Source organism: Danio rerio, chromosome 16 (genome assembly GCF_052040795.2).
Source record: "Danio rerio strain M-AB ecotype USA chromosome 16, GRCz13ab, whole genome shotgun sequence".
In the NCBI taxonomy this organism is placed as follows: Eukaryota; Metazoa; Chordata; class Actinopteri; order Cypriniformes; family Danionidae; genus Danio; species Danio rerio.
This window is the reverse complement of record NC_141036.1, coordinates 39063073-39086654: the sequence shown is the minus strand read 5'-3', so window position 1 is coordinate 39086654 and position 23582 is coordinate 39063073. Positions and strand designations below refer to the sequence as shown.

Below are 23582 nucleotides of genomic sequence, written 5' to 3'. Positions count from 1 at the left end.
ACTTGAAGTATATAATTAAAATATTCACTCACCGTCCACTTTATTACTGTAGGTACACCTGCTCAACACAAATTTCTAATCAGTCAATCACATGGCAGCAACTCAGTGCATTTAGGCATGTAGACATGGTCAAGACGATCTGCTGCAGTTTAAACCAAGAATTAGAATGGGGAAGAAAAGTGATTTAAGTGACTGAACATGGCATGTATTTTGGTGCCAGACGGGCTGGTCTGAGTATTTCAGAAACTGCTGATCTACTGGGATTGTCACACACAACCGGGTTAACAGAGAATGATCCAAGAAGAGAAAATATTCGGTGAGTGCCAGTTCTGCGGGCGCAAATGCTTTGTTGATGCCAGAGGTCAGAGGAGAATTGCTGGTTTGAGCTGATAGAAAGGCAACAGTAACTCAAATAAGCACTTGTTACAACTGAGCTATGCAGAAAAGCAGCTCTGAATGCACAACACATCCAACCTTGAGGCGGATGGGCTACAGTAGCAGAAGACCACACTGGGTGCCACTCCTGTCAGCTAAGCACAGGTAACCGAGGCTACAATTCGCACAAGCTCAATAGAAGAACAATAGAAAGATGATAGAAGATTGGAAAAATGTTACCTGGTCTTATGAGTCTCGAATTCTGCTGCAACATTCAGATAGTAGGGTCAGAATTTGGCATCAAAGGCATAAAAGCATGGATCCATCCTGCTTTGTGTCAACAATTCAGGCTGGTGGTTGTGGTGGTGTAATGGTGTGGGGGATATTTTCTTGGCATACTTTGGGCCCATTAGTACCAATTGACCATCGTGTGAACGCCACAGCCTACTGAGTATTGCTGCTGACCATGTCCATTCCTTTATGACCACAGTGTACCCATCTTCTGATGGCTACTTCCAGCAGGATAATGTGTCATGTAATAAAGCACAAATCATCTCAGACTAGTTTCTTGAACATGACAATGAGTTCACTATACTCAAATGGCATCCACAGTCACCAGACTCAATCCAATAAAGCAACTTTGGGATGTGGTGGAATAGGAGATCCGCATCATGGGTGTGCAGCTGACAAATCTGCAGCACCTGCGTGATGCTTTCAAGTCAAAATGGACCAAAATCTCTGAGAAATAGTACCTTGTTAAATCTATGCCACAAAGAAATAAGGCAGTTCTGAAGGCAAAAGAGGGTCCAACCTGGTACTAGTATAGTGTACCTAATAAAGCTGTTGGGTATAAGCTGTTGTTTTGTGGTGTTTTTATTGTTTTGATTCTCTAAAGTGAACATCTATAAATGTCTTTTCAATTGTGAGTGTTGGAGTTAGGGGGGTCTGTACACTTTTATTTTATTTATGTATTGGGCCCGGGACTCACTTTTTACACCACTGGTATTGATCGTTATTCATATATGCAATTTCGTACATTTATTCAATCTTTTAACATTCTGTTAGATTTGTTTTCATAATTTAATGATTTATTTAATATGTTTTTTTTATGTAAATGTTACATTTGGCAGATGCTAATTTTCAGAGTAATTACGAGTTATGATTTTTCCCTCTATCCGCTTTAATTTCTCATCATCAGCAGTTAGTAAATTCAGTGGGTTTGTTACTGTACTTAACTCACTTGTGCAGGTTGCCACTTTGACTCCACATTAAAATTAAACATGCATTTTCATTTTTAGCAAAAAAGCCAACATCTTGTCAACATGAGTCAGTTCGCTTTGACTGACCTCTGAAAAAACTCCCACAATCTCTTTGTCATCTGAGATTTCTGTTCAGATCTGGTTTTTAATGAGGAATGTACAACATGATTAGGACCTACAGACTCACTCAATGTACTACACTGAACTGGTCACGGTTGAGAAAGACATTTCTGAGCCTGGAAGATGAAAGCTTCTCCTGTCCACCACAATTCTGATGCAAGAATGGCATGTTAAAATGAAACGACACATTTCTGTTTCAGATAGATTTCCAGATTACAGCTTTAGAGAGAGATTTTTGATCAAGTTGGATTTTTATTATCATTATTTTACGATGTCGCTAAAAGCGAAGTGACAGCTGAGATTCAGCATTTCAGAATATTAAGCACTTGCTAGACAAGCAGGCCTTTGTCTTCAGGACAGGCCGAAAGAAAAGAGGGGGCGAGAAAACAACAGAATCTGAGTGAAGAGGAACAAGGCAGTCTTTATAGAGCATGTTAAATCTGAGGAAGATATGAAGAGTGAGAAAGGCCTTCACATGCTTAAGACTGGCATCCGGCGGTCCTTAAATGGACATTGGATTTAGGATTAATGTGATGAGAGCCTGAATGTTGTGTCAAGCCATGCACTTTCATAAAAAGGTCTCATGGAAAATTGTGACTCAGCCAAACACAAAAAAGAGAATAACAAACCACTTGAATAGGCATATGCGTGCATGTTAAAATAAGCAGGTGAAAACCTTGGTTTGTAGGTGAACTAATGCCGTAGCTGATTTTCATGAGTGTTGTGATGATAAATGGCTGAAAAGTAGTGTGCGACATCATTCATCACGGAGAAACAGTGTCTGTGTTCAGCTGTGTCTTTGACAGTACTGCCATCTTGTGGTGAGGGTCTAAACTCTTCTAGAGATTTTTTTTCTCCATCATTAACAGATTTGAAGGAGAGATAATGATTTTGACAATCATAATGAACATGATAACGATGATAAAAAGGGGTGAATGATGAACCACTTAGCAGATGAGTAGCCTAAGATCATTCAGATTTTAATTTTATTAATAACAGGCTAGCTATTTCTACGTGTGTTAAATAACACCTGTTCCATAACTGGTTTAACAGTTTAACTCATCCTAAACTGACATTTCTTTATTTACTGACTTGTTCCAAATGTGTTTGAATGTCTTTCTCCTTCTCCTGTTAAACACAAAACAAGATATTTTATATAGAAATGTAATATATATATATATATATATATATATATATATATATATATATATATATATATATATATATATATATATATATATATATACTAGTATACACTAAAAACACTAGTATTTGATTTTTCTATACTATGGAAGTCAATTGTTACAGGTTTTCAGCAATTTTTTTTTATGATTGTGCTTGATAGAACAAAGAAACTTAAGCAGGTTTGAAAGAAGTAAATGATCAGTAAATGAGGAATTGTCAGTTTTGTGTAAACTATCCCTTTTAGAACAAAACATCAGCATATATAAGATTGGAACCACTTGAGGGAGAGTACTGCATATTACTGCATATATATATATATATAATCAATATATAATCAATATATAATCAATAATTAATATGCAATACTCTCCCTCAAGTGGTTCCAATCTTATATATGTTGATGTTGTATGTATGTGTGTGTGTGTGTGTGTGTGTATATATATATATATATATATATATATATATATATATATATATATATATATATATATATATATATATATATATATATATACACATGAACATTATTGAGCATTTCTAGGATGAAATGAAGGAGGAGGTAATAAATATGAATCCAAAGTATCTTGATGGATTCTGGGAGTCCTGCAGTAATGCTTTCTTTGCCATTCCAGATGACTTTATTAATAAGTTATTGGAGTCATTGCAGAGATGTATGGATGCAGTCCTCCAAGCTCATAGGAGTCATTCACATTATTAATGCTCTTCCCACTGCACCATGCACTTATATTCTATACTGTACATTATTTCTGCTAAGTGACAAGACTTTTGTCTCAGCAAAGTCAGACCTTACTGTCTTAATTAAATAATTTAAAATCAAGACATGATCATACTTATTTTTGTAAAAAAAAAGTTTAATCTCGAGGCCTTTGCCTTTCATATAAGCCACTTCTGATACCAATTGATCAACCAGAAGACAAGTTATTATAATGCACTGTAAAAAATGCACTTTAATTGTAAAACAATGTTAAAAAGCTTAATCTATTTGTGAGGAATTATAAATGAATGAATGAATGAATGAATGAATGAATGAATGAATGAATGAATGAATGAATGAATGAATGAATGGACAATAATGAATAATTGTAAAAACTGGTGCACATTTCACATTCTTTAATCGATTTTCAATTTTGACCAAAAAAAAATCATGTTTTTTTCTGAAAACCACTCTGTGGTGTGTTTGTGTGTAGGTGCTGCTGCATGCAAGCGTGTAAAACAACACTGCAAAGTGTGGATTCATTGAAATATTTTATTTTAATATTAATATTTAATTGTTCAAATTCAAGGTGGCTCAGTGGCTCAGTAGGTAGCACCATCGCCTCACAGCAAGAAGGTCACTGGTTCGAGTCCCGGCTGGACCAGTTGGCATTTCTTTGTGGAGTTTGCATGTTCTCCCCATGTTGGCGTGGATTTCCTCCAGGTGCTCTGGTTTTCCACAGTCGAAAGACCTGGTTGTTTCTCAGTGGGTTGCGATTGAAAATACATCTGCTGTGTAAAATATATGCCTGAATAGTTGGCGGTTCATTTCACTGTGGTGACCTTAGATAAATAAAAGACTAATCCGAAAGAAAATGAATAAATTAATGTTCAAATTCAAGTAATTTTAGAAATCTTTCTGACAAATTAGTAAAATCCAGAGCTTTTGAAGGATAGTGTAGGTGTAAATGGACAATATTTTGGAGCTGGACTGTGATGCTTAAATAAGGACTTTTAAGGTTACTAAATAAATCTTGTACATTTTTGTTATATAAACTGTTACATTGACTTATATTTACCAACAAATGATGGTAAGAAGGTAAGAATTCTCATATTGGAGTGCTGATGTCAGAAAATTGGTTCCATAAATAATCATTGGTATGCATGCCTTCAACACAACATAGTAACATTGATTATTTAATATAATTGGCTTCTATGCATATTAGCACGCATCTACCAAAATGCAGAAACTTCTGTCGTCATTTATTTACCTTCTCTTGTGCCATTCCACATGAATGATTGATGATGAGTTTCTTCTTTTATTTCTTAAAGCATTCTGACATTGTCGTTCAATCACTGGAAGCTGCGACAGTAACTGCAGCTGTGGACTGAATGGATTACAATAGCTTTATTGTTCACAATAACCGATTGTTACTTTGTGATGGTGTGTTCTGTGCTGTTTAGACTCAGACGAGAAACACAATGACATGAATTGGAAGGTGAGACTTACAGTTATTTTATTCATTTAAATACCATAGTACATCAACACAGTCATTTCCACACACAATGGTAAAGTTGAGGTTAACACCAGGTTTTATTTTCACGTTCTGCACTGCAGCACAACATGAGTGTTAGTTCAGCTCCGTGCAAATACAGTCAAAAACTGAGTTCAAGTGCTGAACCAAATCAAGAGCTTTCTGTGCAGTCCTTCCTCTTTAAGTGCAATACAAAAGAAACACGACAGCTAAAACAAACTCGTGTTTAAAAAAGAAACATCGTTTTAGATTTTGTAAGTGCTTTTGAGGTGAGTAGATTAGTACATAGTTTAAGAAAGACCCTTCACATTTTAGCAAAAATCATACAGAGTTCCTTAAAAATCTACTTTGCGACATTTGTGAGATTTTAGATCAAACCCTGGTTGTGCCAGGATAAGACATCATCTAGTTGTCTTTCTCATTGACTTCAGCTCCCCCCACTCACTCTACTATGTGCTCCGTGGTCCGCTTATTTCTTATACACAGGCTGGTACAGCAGTAAAAACAACATTTTCGGTTAATACTAAATCATTAATAATATACAACAATATCTTAATTACATCATTATGGTCTTTCATTTAATAAAGCACCCACCGTGCGATCATTTTCTGAGACATTTGCCTTGTTAATCATCATTATGATCCAACTGACAGCACGTCAGTCGCTTTGCCAGTTTCAGTGTACGATGACATCATCAGTCTGTGACTGTTGTCTGCTGGTGCTGCTGAAACTGGCTTAAAGGGGGCTGTTCACACAGGGTATGTTTTTGCATTCCACTGCCATACTATTCTGTTATTATTCGATACAAACCTCCACTAGACATTATCCCTTTTCACACAGTGATACCGTAAAATTACCGGAACGACTTTACCGGTACATTCAAAAAAGCGCTGTTTACATAGGCAAGAACGTTCCCAAATTTTTCTAGAAAAGACTGTTCATGAATCCATTCCAAAATACTGGTTAATCTTGCAAACATTGACCAAAAAAGACCTCTAAATGGCTGCGCTTGTATTTGTAAACACAGAAGGAGTCTGGCTTTTGTTGATGGTTGATGGTACATAATATGTATGTGTGCTGGCGCTCACCGACTGCTTCACGTGAACTGCAGCAACAGAAGCAGAGCTTGAGGGTAGAACAAACAGCAGTTTATCATAAAAACTTTATCGATAATTTTTAGTTGCATTAGGAAGGAACTTAGAAACTTTATCTGACTTACATCCAGCAGCTAAATGTGCCTGGAAAATATTCAAAGGCTTTTTTTTGTAAACAGCGCAAATGTGAATGCGTCTGAGTGTTCTGACTGGCTGGAGTAGAATTCTTAAGTCAGCTAATTCTAGACCTGAACGCGCTCTTTCTGGCAATTTTCCTTCTCCGTTCACACAGCGCAGCATTCTGGCAAATTACTGCTAATGTTACACCAAATTTACCGGTATTTTCAAAAAGGGGGATGATTCCACATGATGATCCCACATCACACATGATCCCATTCCAGAACAATTGCCTGTAATTTTCCAGAAAGGTCTGTATGTGTGAAAGGGGCTATTGTCTCCTGGTTTCACTTTTACACAATGTTAGAATTCAGGAGTGACAGCTGTATTTCAATATGGAAGTGAATCCTCCACATTTTAGTTTTGTTTGTGAACGCGACTCGCTCCTGAAGTTGCAATGATTGACCATAATAAAGGGCTGGAAGCTTTTATTTTTGGTCAAAGTCATATTTAAGTGACTGGAGAATGCTTATTGTTGATTATTTAAACTAAATTGCTGGTAACAGATGCGCTGTGTTTGGTTATTGTTTTGTAGGAGAAAACAATATGGAAGTGTACACTGAAAAAAAAATATTCAAAGATGATTCCTTGCATTTACTAAAAAAATGTTAAGGTAATCGGTTGTAAACAGTTTATTTGGACTGAATTTAAACAAACAAAGATGAACATTGCTACATTCAATTTGTTTGTTTAAATTCAACCCATTCAACCCCAGAATTTATTTTTCTCAGGTGTATGGCTAACGGCTTCTTTTGTGTTCAACTGGAGAACAAAACTAAAACAGGTTTGTAACAAGTTAAATGATAAATGATGGCAAAATTTTTTGTTTTGGGTGAATTTTTTCTTCTAAGTATGTTTGGGGCTTAGTGATTTAGTTTATATAGATAATTAAGTTGCTGGCACTGGTTGCAGTAGTATATTATTTGCTTATTTTAAAGATGAAGCATTTCAGTTTAATGTTTTTTTTTTTTTGCTTACTCTTTTTTGTTGCTCTTTTTAATCTAGATCTGTCAAAAATGTGTCAAGATATACCACATTCCGTGAGATTACTAGTACAACACATCTCCGATCAGTTTATGAGATAAACCCTTTCGCACATTAGTTTTACAAAATCCAGCTGACCCCTCAGCATTCCCATTTTAATGTGACTGTTTTTAAAAACATGTCACTTTAAAGTTTCCATGGTGATGTGTAAAGTTTATCACAACACACTGCAGCCCGATGTTTTATGTATAGATAGTTTTTATTTCCCTTTTCTGCACTTCACTTGAGAGATTAGAGCTGCAGGATTTACAACATGATAATTTATCAACATTTTACCAAATACATAGAAGTTTGTGACTGTTTAACTGGGAGAAGAACAGAATAAACATTCTACCTATCTAAACAATGCGTATCTCATCTGAATAAAGCACATTGTCTGATAATGTTTAAAAATAATTGTTATTGTCATCTTCATAGACATCAGTTTGTACATTACCATAAGTGTTATGGTTTGTAATATATACACTAATGTCTACGGAGATCAGTGTGTGTATAACAAACCATAAATGTTATGTTTTGCAAGTACTTGTGTGTATGTAAATGTCTAAAAACCTAAAATAAACATTATTTGTTTGAAAACACTGCTAAATTGTGTTATATTACTTTTTTTCTGGCGCAGTGCGAGCAATCACAAGAAAGCAGATTTGAGTTTAGCTGACGTACTGAGCATTCTGATCACACCCGTGTGATTGTGCGCATCAAATGGGTTAAAACAATAATAATTGTTACAACAAATATTCTGTTAACATAGTTGTGATAAGCTAATATCCAGTCACTTTCAAACACACATTTGTGAAGTCGTCTTCAGTAATCTTGTTCTATATCTCCGTTTCTTTTGCGACTCTCGATCTCAAAATTTAAGAACTTGTCTCTAGCTATCCTGCGACTTGCATTTTATCATTCAACCACACTGCTTTTGCATTGCTTTCAATGTAATCATGGCCTTGATCAATGTCTTTTACCATTGACTTTGACGCTTCATCAAACCAATTAATAAATGACTCCATAATCAACTCACTTTAAGTTTGAAATTTTTGCAAAAACATCCACTGTGTGAATGACCCCCTGTTCTTCCCCATGTGTTCTTGGTTGCAAAAAAAACAAATGCTGGTCACCGTTTATTATGACATCGCTTATTTGCTACTTCTCAAACGGCTCATGCCACAGCAACAATTTCTTTTTCTGGAACCGAATCATAAACCAGCCTTTACGCTACATCGCACAGACCCTTTCCTGGTTAATGCAGCAACAGTCTAGTGAAACAATATTCATCTCAAGGGAATATGGATCACTTCAATGGGAAAATAAATCATCCTTCCTCTTTCTATCTGATGGATCGGTGTCGGTTTATGGGCAAAGACTGAGGAGCTACACAATTCATGATACAAGAGCTGAATGCATTTCATGGTCATTAAAAGGCCAGACAGGTTCAGACTATTAAGACGAAGCCTTCATATCCTTTCTCATCAGTAGCCATCTCACATAGGTATACATAAACATTCAAAAATGCACACACACACTCACCACAAGCACCTGTTCGCATACTCACACAGGGACGCATGCATGTAGTCAGGCACGTAAGAGTATACATTTAACACAGATTAGTTTTGTTGCTCAGACTGTTGTTGTAAATAAAGTGCTGAACTTCTAATAGAAAAAATTCACATATGCACAGAACACACAAAGGCATTCGTATCAGGGTATGAGTAAAGGTAAAGGCCATAGTCATAGCCCTTGTATACAAAAGGAGCATCATCGTGACAAAAGGACATCATAACTATGAAGAAGCAAGTCAATTCTTCTCAAAAGCCTCTTTGGCTGGAATAGTTCACCCAAAATTGACCCTTCTGTCTTTGTTTACAGAAGAAGAAAAAGAATAATCCACACAATTAAAGTCACTGGAATGCAATAATATGTTGGAACCCACTGACTTTCACTGTATGGAAAACTTGTTGAAGAATTCTGCAAAATATCACAGAGGTAAGATGAGTAAATAATTAACTTTCATTTTTGGGTGAACAGTCCCTTAAAAATTTCAACAATATGCAAAATTTCCCCGAAAAGCAACATTGAGCAAATTTCTAACAATTCAGAATCATTAAATGTTGTATCAAATTAATAAATAGCCAGAGTTGCATCTCAGATCCTTTAATTAGACTATACTGCAAACCAGTGACATCACATCCTGCTACAATCCTCTTCACTGGAACTAAATGACAGGAGCCCAATCCCAAATGGCACACTTCATGCAAACTTAAATGTCTACAGACACACAGAAGCCACTATGAGCAGGTGTCCATAAAATACCAAAAAGCAGGGGTGTCCAAACATGCTACAGAATCTCTGTCTTGCAGACTTTAGCTCATGGCTAATCAAGGTCTTTACTAAAAACCTCTAGGCAAGTGTGCAGGATGTTGGCTTTCAAAAAGCAAGACTGGACACCCGTCATATACAGTAGCTATCCATCATTTCCTCTTTCAGAAGAGTGGTCATGAGGGCTCCCTTTGCCTTAAGTGCTCTGTCAATGCACACTTCTGCAGAGACCGCTTTGAGGTGCAATTTGGGATTGGCCTTTGCAATTCTGTGAAATTACATCATACTATCCATCTCACAGACTAGACATCAAAAGGCAGGAAAGTGTGCACTGGCAGTGCAAAACCAATCGATTGCATTCGCAGATAATCATACACGAACCTCAACGTGGCACTGGACGGGTTGGACATGCTAAGGCAAGTCTGAAATCTTTTAGATATTGATTTTCATTTGGTCTGTTAAAGTATGTGAAGCCAAAACCAAAGATTGATTTAAAAGTCAATAGAGTAGGGGACATTAGATTTGAATATTTAAGAAAAAAAAAGATTAACCAATCATCTTTCAGTAGGCTGTTGTTTAAAACAAAGCTTCTAATATTTAACTGACATCCAAATCATGTGATCTGAGCTCTGCTGCTCTGGTCTGATGACATGGGATTTAATTACTAGCACGATAATGTTCTCTGTGCATTAGTCTTACTGTAAATTCAATTCCCATGGAACGCAATAAAAATATGTGTGATTTGAATGCAATGTAAGTGAAAAAGACATGTGAGTAACATATACTTAAAAGCAGCACATTGCATTAAAATGATTTTGAATCCAGTAATGGTCGACCTAACTATCTTGTATACCAGGTTTAAAAGGTTGTCATGGCACTCATCAAACAGATCGGCTAACAGATCTGAGCACCTTTCAGCAGGCAATCCATTGTTTTCGAACCATTCTCAAACTCTAATGAGGTTTTAAAGCATGTCACCAGTTTGGTCAACAGAAAGCAGTTGGTTAAAAACGTCTTGGCAGGCCACATAACCAAACCATTAACAACAAATATAAGATACACGAAAAAATGTTAGTTGTTTCAGTTCTTGTAGACCAGCGCGATCCTTCCTGCATGTGCAAGCAAGGTCCCTACCACGACATCTACTCCTGCTTCTCTTCTAGATACGTCTTCACCCGTTTGCGCACGTAGAACGCGGTGAGTGCGCTGCAACACGCTGTGAAGATAAAAAGAGCCACTGCATCATGAGCCAAATCACCATGGAGATGTTCGTAGAGACGTCTTCTCTCTGTGTAATCCAGTCGAACAGCTTCGATCTGCACTAGAGTGCAGAGCACAAGGAACACATGGAAGATCTGATGGCCCTGCCCGATGAAGTCGCAACGTCCTGGGAACCATCGCTCGGGATGGGGGTACGAGAAGAAGTAGGCGCTGATTAAAAAGAAGAGGACTTGGTAGCAGTGGTAGACCACTGCCTGGTCGGCACACCAATGTTCAGAGCTGTAGCATCTATAGATGCGATGCAACACCGGACTGATGTCTAAACAGTAGGCCAGGCCCGAGGGCACAACTTGAAATAGCTTGTGAACAAACTTTGGCAATTTTGGGCTGGCGTACTTGCCATAGCAGCAGCCCGTACAGGACAGCCAGGCCAAGAAGGCTGAGGCTGGCAAGAAAAAAGTTCGCACTTGAGCGTGCCATTCTTCTTCCACCACATAATAGAAGTGGGCGAGGGCACTACCATATTGGTATACAGCTACACCTACGTAGTCCAAAAAATAAAAGGTGTAGTGGGAGATCTCAGACTTGGCCGAGAGAAGATGTGCCAATGCACTGCACCCCAAGTAGGTGAATGCGGCCAGGAGTAAGATGAACATCGGTTGGGCGTGCGGATCTCGCAGGAAGTCTACGGTTTCAGACAGCTCCTGAAACTTGACTAAAATAATGAGGGAGGCCAGAAGGTGTGTCCACACATTTACAGATTCGTTATGCCTCTGGAACAAAGTAAGGAAGTAGTAGCGCCAGTTCTGGTCAGGCGGCCTGTAGCCCGTGATTATGTGTGACTCACGGAAAACCCATGGCACGTCGCTCACCATCACAGTACAGGGCAGTTTTGGGAAGGCTGACTCCAGGAAACGAGGGATCTGGCGAAGCTGCTGTGCGTTGATGAACAGCCGCCCAATCTGCTCCATCACAACCGTCGCCATGGTGAGGATTAATTAAGCTGCAGTCTTTTGTGAGATCTGTATGGGAGAAGCATTCAACAGTTAAATATTACCCTTGCACTCACAAGTACGTTCACCTCTCATCACTTTAAATTGACTACCAAATTATGCGAATGCATGCATAAAAAGTAACTTGTGATTTTTCTTTTGGCCCTGAACGGTGTAAACATTCACACTTCACCTCAGATTATGTACTGTTAAACATTCTGTAGTGGAAACAACACGTAGAAATGAGTTTAAATAATATTTTGCAAAAAAACAATCAACTACTAAGATTCTTTCCTTCCTAATTTAAAAGTAATCCTTTATTGTGTATTTTATACACAAACCTTTGGATAATAATATCTAACAGATTATTTTGTAATGATTGTAAATCATCTCACATATACAGCTTTTCCCTTATAATAAATCAGACCAGAATTTCTTATTGTGGGAAAAGAATTAATGCCTCCAAAGATTTTTTTTTTCTTTAAATTAGTTAAAATATTTGGTTGAATATTGTTAATAAACACTAATAAACCATTTTAATAAACCAATTAATAAACTAAAATCTTTTTTCAGCCTTGATTTTATTTTAAATTGTTGTAAATAATCGCAATTAAGATTAACTGATTAAAAAATGGTTAAATTTAATTATTAATATTAAGACGGATATGGAATATATATATATATATATATATATATATATATATATATATATATATATATATATATATATATATATATATATATATATATGCCATGCCTAGAAAAATATACATACAGTTTAACTCAGAATTATTAGCCCCCCTTTCCATTTCATTTGTTTCAAATATTTCCTAAATTATGTTTAAGAGGGCAAGAAAATGTTCACAGTATTTCCTATACTATTCTTTCTTCTGGAGAAACTCTTATTTGTACAGAACAAACCATCAATATACAATAACTTGCCTAACTACCCTATCCTGCCCAGTTAACCGAAAATAACCTAGTTAAGCCTTTAAATGTGACTTTAAGCTGTATAGAAGTGTCTTAACAAAAAAAAATCTAGTAAAATATTATTTACTGTCTTCATGGCAAAGATAAAATAAATCAGTTATTATAAATGAGTTATTAAAACTATTATGTTTAGAAATGTGTTGAAAAAAATCTTTTTTCCGTTCAACAAAAATTAGGGAAAAAATAAACAGGGAGGCGAAAAAATCAGGGAGCTAATAATTCAGTGGGGCTAATAATTCCTACTTCAACTATATATATATATGTATATATATATATATATATATATATATATATATATATATATATATATATATATATATATATATATATATATATATATATATATATATATTTCTAAGCCTGGCACGATAACTGGTTTCAAGGTTTACCATGGTTTTGAAAACTCAAGGTTTTAAAGCTGCCAAAATTTTCTATTATGCTGTTCCTGCTGTATTTTTAATTTTTTAATGTGTTTTTTTAGGGTAACAGCAGTAGTCACATCAAAAGCTATCAGTCAGGCCACGATTTAGCAAACATTTTAAAAACTAATCACTTATAAACCAACATCAAAACATGCTATAGAGCTGAACAATGCAGTGGCTTTACTTTACATCCAAAGAACAGAAAGATGTAAAGAAAACAGTGTTTTTGGATCTAATGAAGACAGAAAATGTCAATGATTTATTTTAATTACTTAGCCTGACATGTTTACTGTTCCAAAATATTTTACATTTTTATAATATATATATATATATATATATATATATATATATATATATATATATATATATATATATATATATATATATATATTGTGTTCAATGGGGATTGTGGGGTTTTGCGCCATGCCCTTCCAGCGGCAACCCAACACTGGGAAACACCCATACACACACACACACTACCAGTTCAGGTTAATCAATTAACCAATATTGCATGAATTTGGACTGTTGGGGAAACCGGAGCACCCGGAAGAAACACACGAACACGGGGAGAACATGCAAACTCCACACAGAAATGCCAGGGCTCAAACCAGCGACCTTCTTGCTGTGAGGCATTCGTGCTACCCACTGCGCCACCATGACACCTGCCTAATATATATAATATATACTGTTCAAAATTATTATTAATTCTGTTCTGTTTACACCATCACATTTTGTCTTGAAACCATAAGCAAAAAGCTACCAACACATTTTAGTGAAAACATAGAAAAGTTGAAACCTGTTATTCTTCATTTTAAACATCAATTCCTGAGAATCATCTCCTGGTGTTGAATGTTTGGATTTAAAATATCAAGGTTTCATTTGCTTATCTCAATTCTGAATGAATGGAAACGATGCTTAACCACGACCTAGGTGCCCATGCAAATGAATGTGTTAAAATGAAATATTAGAATCGTGAAGCCATTCTTTTATGAAAAGCATGTTACTTATTGTAAATGAGTTGCAAATTAAAAACCAGTTTGTCCTGAATATTAAGACATCGTGATCCAAATGGGGCGTATCTTCTCGACGCTCTTATGAATAGACATCATCGCTTACGTAACATCTGCTCTCTATCTCTCTCTCTGCGTAAAGCTCCTCGTGCACGTGAATTATTGTTAAAACGAAATTATCACTCAATAACGTCTGGAAAAGCAAAGGCCTAGAAAGATTAAGGCATTTTCAAACCTATTAAAACGACGAGAGAAAGTGTGAGGAAAAGGCAGAGGACATTTTTAGTGATGGCATGCCAAAAAGCACTGAAGCCTTCCCACACCCTCGAGCGCTTTCTCTCGTAAAATCTCGAAAAAGAAACGTGAGACGCCGGAAGCGCAACAATGAAATGTCTTGACGATATTCAAGGTCTACAGGTGCATAAGCAACAACACAACGCGTTTTCTTCTTCACCTGATACTGTATCGTATTAAGCAAATGTCGGTAATGTATTGTGCTCTAATGATAATTCATTTTCGTCGTTTTCATACCATACACGCGCATTTAACGTACTAAACAACAGTGGTGTCTGTTTTTAAAAAGTTTAACATCTCAAAGCCATATATAGTGCAAATGGGGATTTTATTTTTTACCTTTTTCCTGCCTTAAACATCGGTAAATGAACTGGTTTACCTTATAAGAGATAATCTCATCGGTCAGTCATCTGCATTCAATCCCGCCGTCATAAACGTGTTGAATAAAACAAATAACAGAAAGAAAGTTCCATGATGAAGATTTTTAGGTGAATATTTGTTGAGCGGGAGAGGCTCCTGTCAGCTTCCCTGCAGTACCGCTGTCAGATGGCCGTAATCTACAGATTTCTGATTGGCAGTCGGAACTGTCAAATCGGAACGGCCGGACAGCATTGTCCCCGCCTTCGTTCAGGCTAACAAGCCAATAGGAAACATCCCTTAAGGTGGCGACACCCTGTAAAATGTATGGACGGTGCAACGTGAATCTACCGTCTTCATGTTAAAGCCGCCTACATGTCCTCTTTAATAAAACACAACGCGAGACGGTGTGGTAAGACATAGACAAAATATATATTTATATTATTACGCAAGTGTGCCTATGATTGTGCACAATATGATGTAACTGTTTAAAGGAGAGTTCTCTGATAAAAATACAATTCTGTCAGCATTTTGTCACCCTCCACTTATTCCAAACTCTATTCCAGAATATATATATATATATATATATATATATATATATATATATATATATATATATATATATATATATATATATATATATATATATATATATATATGTAACCACTTAAACATGAAATGCATCTTCTTTTGTCTTCAAATGCTCAAAAAAAGTTTGGCATCATTTTAGGGTTTGTAAATGATAAGTTAATGTTCATGTTGGGGTGTTTCTGTCTCTTTAACAAAGCATATTCATGCATAATACCTCATGTATACGTTTTGTTAACCTGTAATTTCCTTTGATTGCATTCTAATATATATTCAAGGTACATTTTGTATATTATGTATGTATTGTGAGTGAATTGTTGTTTATTTCCAAGCTATGTGAAGGCTTATCTCATCTCCCACACAGTCACTCTGGCTGACAATGTGCCCTTGTCAAACTAGTGTTAAGACTGGACAACAAAAACAAAGGTCTATATTGTGAATTTAGACACAGGAAGGCAAAAAAAAATTGCTTGTTAGTCAAGTAATAATCCACTATGCAGCCCTGCACCATCATAACGTTGTCAAAGAGAGAAAGAGGTCTAATGTTTCTTTCTCATATACTGTAAGTTTGCTTTTATGATAATCTGATTGATGATTCATATCTGGTCATGACAAAGTGCAAGAGATTGGTGGTGATTTAGGTGGTGATTTCACTCCATATTTCCGATTTATTGAGTCATTCAGATTGAGTCACGGTAATGTGTGAGTGGTTGGAGGTGATTTAGACATTGCACTTCATGCAGGTTCGTACAACACAGACAAACAATTGATTTCATTTTTATTTTATTCGATTAAAAAAACATTTATTCACACAACATAGTACTGGACATGATCTTTTTGGATGCATGTAATTGCTTCTAAGGGAGTTCAGAATCATAAAATAAGGTTGGATTCATTTTTAGAAAAAGATTGATGCACTATTTCTCAACACATAATAATGTGACGGCATGTGGACAAGCCATTTATCACTGCAAAGCTGTTAACTACTTCCATAAATGTTCATGCATCTAACTGTTCCTGCAACAAAGGATGAATCAATAATAGCTGTCGATGTCTCAATGTTTTTTTTTTCTGAAATCATTTTGAGACACGTTTATTCTAATAACTGCTTGACAAACTCACAACCACTAGATGCCAGTATTGTTCAAATACAGTCTCAAGCGACATTTTTATTAGTTTTTTAATGTTCACACATTGCAAGTAGTTTCTTTTTTTATTAGTGCATATTGAATATGAATAACTATAAAAGTATGGTCCAGTAAAGGAAATGCTTGCGGATAATGAAATGTGTTGTTAACACTAAGAATACCATGCAGATTACAAAGAGTACATCAAAAAGTGTCCAAAAGATCTGATTATTATGGCAAAACCTATTTTCCAGTAACTGCCATTCAACTCCATAATGTACAAATTGTGAAAGTTTTTTTTACTCCACATTACACTCTGGCTGACTGACAGATCAACAAAGAGGCAGTGGCAAAACTGGCACAATAACAAACAACTGTGCAACTTTATTAAGCTCAAAGGATGGCAGTACTGACATACAAGGGAACAGGTGGACTTGCACAATGCAGTATACCAAGTATATATTAGACCTATGCATAACACAGGCATGCTTCCCTACGCTGCTCGTTTTAAACGCTATAGAGTTGCAACTGGACAAATCTACAGGTTAGAGGGGATGATGAAAGACAGAACTGATTACACACAAAGTGATGAAATTTTGTGCACCAGCTTTTCCCCAAAACTCCTTAATAAAAAAGTGGCAAGTACATGGATCCAAACACGGAAAACTGGCCATTTAATGGAACAAAAAATAAATCTTTGGATACATTAAAAAACCCAATACTATACCCTAAATGAAAAGGAAAATGAGAGGTGAAACTTAGTTTTCATCCTCGCCTCCCTCTTTTGTTTCTTTGTTCTTTCGTACCTCTTCAAGCTTCTTGTCCTGAAGTAAACGAACAAAAAATAAACATTTGTAATCAATTTACTAAAGCATTTATGGATGACATAATATACATGCATTTAACTTTTCCATACACACACCTTCTCTTTGAATTTCTCATTCATAGCTGCCATGCGTGCTGTGCGGTTTTCTTTGTTGGCTTCCATTTTCTGGTTAAGTTTCTCCTCTGCCATCTTGCTGAAGTTGTTGTTCTCCTCCATAGCTTTCTGAAGGACCTCCTTCTCATGCTCTCGTTTCTCAGCTAAGTGCTTCAGTACCTCTGCCTCATGGTTCTAATGTGAGGAGGCAAATTAATAAGGACAGAAAGCACATTTCGTAAACAATGCATTACTAAAGCAGCGCTTACCTTGCGTCTCTCCTCTGCTGCATCTAGTTTTTTCTGGATCTCATCCAAAGAAACCTCCTTCTTCTTGGGGGTGGAAAGTGGGAATTCTCCCTTGGCATCTGGAGCCGTGGGACTCAGGATGACCTCAAAAGCCTGTCCCGAGGCACGCTTGTCCAGTTCCTTGACCTGGATATCAGCTAAGCATGCAACGTTGCATTTAATAGTCCATTCTTCATCTTCTTTGTTCAATGACTTCATTTAGATTGCGGTTATAGAGAAGCATATTGATTTACAAAAATTGAGCTCAGCTCATATATGCTTTCACATCTTACCTCCAGAGGACGCCATTGCACTTTCTACTTCGACGGTTTCAGACACCTGCGAAATGATTGTAAATAATAATGATGTTAGAAAAATGGAAACGTTTTGCTGTTAACAACAATGTCTAGGCAATCTTTTCACTCAACCATATTTAACCACAATGTATTGTAAACAGACATCTATACAGCAGTGTTCAATCAATGAATGAAAAATGTTTAAGGTAGACATTTATGAAAAATGATGACTGGAGTCAGTCCCTGCTGCCTACTATAACATTTTTACAAGATAGAAAACGATGTTTATATAATGTAATAATGTACACGTGCTTAAGGGAGGGGCGTCGCCACAATAGACATGCATAATTTACTAAGTGAATTGTTTTACGGTAAGGAAATAGGCAAGACTGTGCAATACTCGTTAAAAATGCAACAAAAATACAGCCTAATTCATGCCAATATATCCTTCTTTTGCTGAAAGCCAAGAAAAAAAGACGAGTCACTGCCAGCAGAAAAACCGAATCCTTCCATTCAGACGTGCTGTCATCATCGTCTAATTAAACGATAATAGTTCAATTAAAATATACAACACAGGCTGACCGCTCTGGTGAAATGTAGAGCAAACAACGCTGCCTCTTTTTTATAATGTAACGTGATTCAATTGGCCATTGAGAGATTAAAACAAAGGAGATATTGTGTAAGAAGCGAACAAAGACAACAGAGCATTGATCCTCGAGCTAATGCCCCCTGGAGAATCGTCAAATATTTATTATTAGACGAACTTGTCATCTCAAAATGTGACCTGTGAACAATTCATAGCTCGATGGCTGAAAATAAACATCCAGCGCTAGCGACTATCCGGAGGGATGAAAGATCTCATCTGCAGACAATAGATGGCCGAGATACACCCATTATAACAGCATGCAAAAATACATAATATTACATACAACACATTATTGCATGATGACCAAGAGCTTAATAATGTTTTAGAATATGCACATTTGAAATGCAACATTTACTAATAAAGCCATGGCTGAATCACCCGTTTCCAGCACACCAGATCACACCCAAATCTCTACCGTTTCAAACCAGACACAACTGCACTGCCTTTTTTACAGAATAATCAGTGTTGGTATGCCAAATGCAGCGTGCTATGCCATTACTGATCGATTTTATTGAAGCATGTGAATATAAATAATATAATATGACGGCATAGTTGGCGAATGCACAAATAACGAAGACAAAAGACGTCGAGAGCCATTAGATCACCTGTCACATTGTGTTGTATGCTTGTTAAGATTTAAGTGAAACAGACGATAAGTCTGTGGATGACAATAAAGCACGTTTTTGCAACACAAAACAGTCAAAAATAAACCTGCAAAACTCGATGAAACGACAGCCAACTGGCTAATCTCGACCAATTCCCTCCAGATATAACGACGATAAACACATTAATGGTCCGGCTACGAGCTGTTACTCGACTGCGCGTGCTATTTTTAAATTCATAGACTTAGTTACTGAAACTCTCCAACCGAACTGAATATTCTCGAAGCCCTTGTCCATTAACGTTACCTAACGTTGTACATCCCCTCCCCAAAAAAGAGGTAAATAACGGTGTGGCAGAACATTATAATTGTAAGAATTTAAAAGTTTACTCTTTAAATGCATTCCCTGTTTGACACGTAATGAAGGGATGGGATATGCGCTGCAAAAATAGTGATATTTGACAACAACAACAAAAAAACACCCACCTTCAGAAGAAGTGGAAATCAGGGAAGGAGTTGCCCGCGCGCAGATTCCTCTCTGCCTCAGCATCAACGGTTCGCTTCGCGCAAAAGAGGACCAAAATGTATTACGTCACTTTTGGATGAGACCAATGATTGTCGAGAGCAGAATTCTGGGAAATGTAGTACGGTATCGTTTGAACGGTAAAATAAGTTCATTGTCCTAACATAAACTGCTTTTAAATGTACTAAATGCACAGCTAGTGTTTTTCAGCCAATGATGAACTTCCGATTAAAGCTTTATGTGACTATTTTCAATTTAATTCCTTTTACAGCATCAATGTTGTAATGTAGTTCAAATGACTTAAATAGACCTAATCATTCATTTAATTGTTAAAGCTAAAAAGAGACGAAAGACTGTAAAACAATGGTGTAAATGCTAGCGACGTCATTAGCAACAGGCTAGCGCAGAAATTCCATTGGAAATACTGGCACAAAATTAATTTCCATATTATAAAGACTTGACGTGGAAAAATATACTTTAATGTAGTGCTTTTTCTTTGATACTCACTTTATATCGTATCTCAGCCAGGCAGTGAAGATCAACGTTTTTTGTATGGGATGACAATTAACCGGAAGCCATGGGGCTGGATGACTGAAATTAAAAGTCAGTGTGGATATACCCCATTAGTATGACCCTCTTCACACTTAGGAAGTATGCTTCTACTATATTATTCTAAATAGAAATGCAATTAACCTATATATGACGAGAAGCATCAAATTATATGATTGCTGACAAAAATGCCCTTTGTATGAAAATATGTGTAAAAACTACTGCTCTGTTTCAACAGTTAATATGTCATCATTTATGTAGTGAAATGTTTAATAGTGTTGCCGTTTGTCATTATTTTATCCAGTGACAATGTACTGTTTATGCTAACTAATATTTTCGGGTAGCTGTTGGGTAGCCTATGTTTAAAAATACATTGCTCATTTAAAGCTAAAGTGTATTAGCATAAGTTTCAAGTCAGTTTTTGTTTACATGATGTTTTTAGGGCAGATTAACTAAAAAATAATATGATAAAAGGTCATGTTAAGAAATGTTTTAATGTTACTTTAACTTTAAAGTGCACAAATATTGTGTTTATCGTGGTTAAAAGTGAAAACTCACCTCTATAACATTGTATATAAGACATTGGCTGTAAAACATTTTTCATACAATTTTAGAATTGGGATTTGACCAGCACAGTGACACTGGCTCAACCAATGGTGTGGGTTTTGGGTGGGGCTTTTAGTTAAACTGACCAGTTGCAGATGGAGACACTGAGTCAAGTTGGAAGACCTGTTCAACACAATGAGCATTTTTGTTTAGTTTAATACATCACACTTAAGTAGCTTCAAGTTCATTTTGTTTTGTTATATTCACCAACATTATTATTAGGCTGTGTAGTGAAAGATATCAACTTGAGTTTAAATTTGACGCTCACATAATGCACAGTTGGGTCAGTTCTGATTATGTTAGAGCTTTGTTTGTAAGGCTATAATGTAAAGTGATTTACCTACATGACAACTTGTCATAAGCACATTTATTTTTTCTCAAAAACCAGCTTAAAAACTATAATCATGTGAAGCTTTATTAGGAAAAAGTGAGTCCTGACCTCACCCCTGGTATTAGTCATCTCGCGCCAAGTCAGAGATGACTCTACAGTCAATAAGTTCTTAGAACAAAACAGCGACACGGCGGTGACCTGCTTTACAAATTGTCTTCGGTGCGAAGCAATTAACAGTTCACTTGGCATTAGTGAGTGTTTTGCTTCTGTTCTTCTCTGTGCCTCAGTATCATTGTATGAACTTTAGCTAAATGGCAGAGCTGATGATTTCAAGCTGACTGGATTTTACAGTCTTGTGGCTGCTGTTTATTCCTGTGTCACTAAATGCTGTTGGAGTCGTTTGTTTTGACTCTTTAAATGCATTAATATTGTGGTGTGATCATTCCTTAGCTCCAAATTCTTCACCAAAGTGAAGAAAATACATTATTTAAAGGGATAGTTTAGTCAAAAAATGAAAATTCTGTCATCATTTTACTTGTTTCAAACCTTTATAAGTTTCTTTTGAAGTTGAACACAAAATAAGATATTTTGGAAAATGTTGAACACCTGTAACCACTGACTTCCATGATATTTGTTTACTGTGGAAGTCAATGCTTACAGCTTTTCAGCTTCCTTCAAAGTGTTTTATTTTTTTGAAGTATGAAACTCATAAAGGTTAAACCACTTGAGGATCAATAGATTGTGAGCAAATGTCATTTATCATTTCATCTATCATATCATCTATCCTTTTGATGGTGTTGATTGTATTGCTTGATTATTTTGCTATAAAGATCACAATTTTTTTATCTGTATCATGCTCTGCCAGCCTCCTCCTGCCCCACCCCGGATCCCATTCATCCCGTTTGAGGGGGGACATTTTAAAGCAAGCTGCCCAGGGGAAGGGGGAGCAGATGGTGCTTCCATGCCTCGCCCTGTCTCGAGTCTCTGGTGTCTTACACAAAGACACAAAGAGAGCTGAGAAACCCCCTGTTGGGACATTTTTTGGCTGCTATCACTGAGGGCAAAGAGTATCATACAAGCTATTTTAACATATTTTTAATGACCAAGTTCATCAGAAGGCCTTTAATAATAGAGACTTACTGCACATTTGTTGCTTTCAACACATGTTGCTGACTATGCATCTCTGGAAGAAAATAAGAGAACACTATTTATTATAGGTACATGTACATAATTAAACGATAAATTGTGTTTTATTTTATAAATGTCTGTTAATATTGTTCTTAAAATTTTTATTAACACATAATAATTTAGAGCACTTACTCTTTTTGCAAAAAAAATGTTTTCAGATGTTGTGCAAAATGTGTTCATATTTTTCAGATAATTTGTCATTTTCTGCAAACAACTGCTCTAAATGATAATCTTATATGACATTTTGATGACACGTTATCAGTAGTAATATTTCTTTTATTTCGGCTAGATTAAAAGCAGTTTTAAACAAATAAATAAATAACAAAACTATTTGCCCCTTTAAGCAATTTTTTTCGATAGTCTACAGAACAAACCATCATTAAACAATAACTTGCCTAATTACCCTAACCTGTCTAGTTAACCTAAGTTACCTATTTAAGCCTTTAAATGTCACTTTAAGCTGAAAAGAAGTGTATTGGAAAATATCTAGTTAAATAGTATTTACTATCATCATGGCAAAGATAAAATAAATCAGCTTTAAAAACGAGTTATTAAAACTGTTATGTTTAGAAATGTGTTAAAAAATTCTTCTCTCCGTTAAACAAAAATTGGGGGAAAAAATAAACAGGGCGCTAATAATTCTGACTTGAACTATATATATATATATATATATATATATATATATATATATATATATATATATATATATATATATATATATATATATATATATATATATATAGCAATATCGGGGTGGTAGGGTCAGAATTTGGCGTCAACAACATGAAAGCATGGATTCATCATGCCTTGTATTAGTGG

The 23582-nt window shown here is 36.0% G+C and overlaps 2 protein-coding genes and 1 long non-coding RNA gene across 5 annotated transcripts in view; 1 reads left to right on the top strand and 2 right to left on the bottom strand.

The window, feature by feature from the left end:
• LOC147833395 (uncharacterized) overlaps nucleotides 1-23582 on the top strand; it is a 387839-nt gene that overhangs the window by 321828 nt on the left and 42429 nt on the right. The gene's annotated exons all lie outside the window — the stretch shown is intronic.
• On the bottom strand, nucleotides 5142-20678 carry paqr7b (progestin and adipoQ receptor family member VII, b). 2 transcript variants are annotated; one of them, XM_087285308.1, is made up of 2 exons: nucleotides 15125-15304; nucleotides 5142-12059 (listed from the first exon to the last, which is right to left on the bottom strand). In XM_087285308.1, exon 2 carries the CDS (start codon nucleotides 12021-12023, stop codon nucleotides 10959-10961), a length of 1065 nt encoding a protein of 354 aa, XP_087141434.1. In that variant the 5' UTR covers nucleotides 12024-12059; nucleotides 15125-15304; the 3' UTR covers nucleotides 5142-10958.
• Nucleotides 16457-20117, bottom strand: stmn1b (stathmin 1b). Its single transcript, NM_001017850.1, has 5 exons — nucleotides 20053-20117; nucleotides 18317-18362; nucleotides 18006-18181; nucleotides 17740-17931; nucleotides 16457-17641 (listed from the first exon to the last, which is right to left on the bottom strand). Exons 2-5 carry the CDS (start codon nucleotides 18330-18332, stop codon nucleotides 17576-17578), a joined length of 450 nt encoding a protein of 149 aa, NP_001017850.1. The 5' UTR covers nucleotides 18333-18362; nucleotides 20053-20117; the 3' UTR covers nucleotides 16457-17575.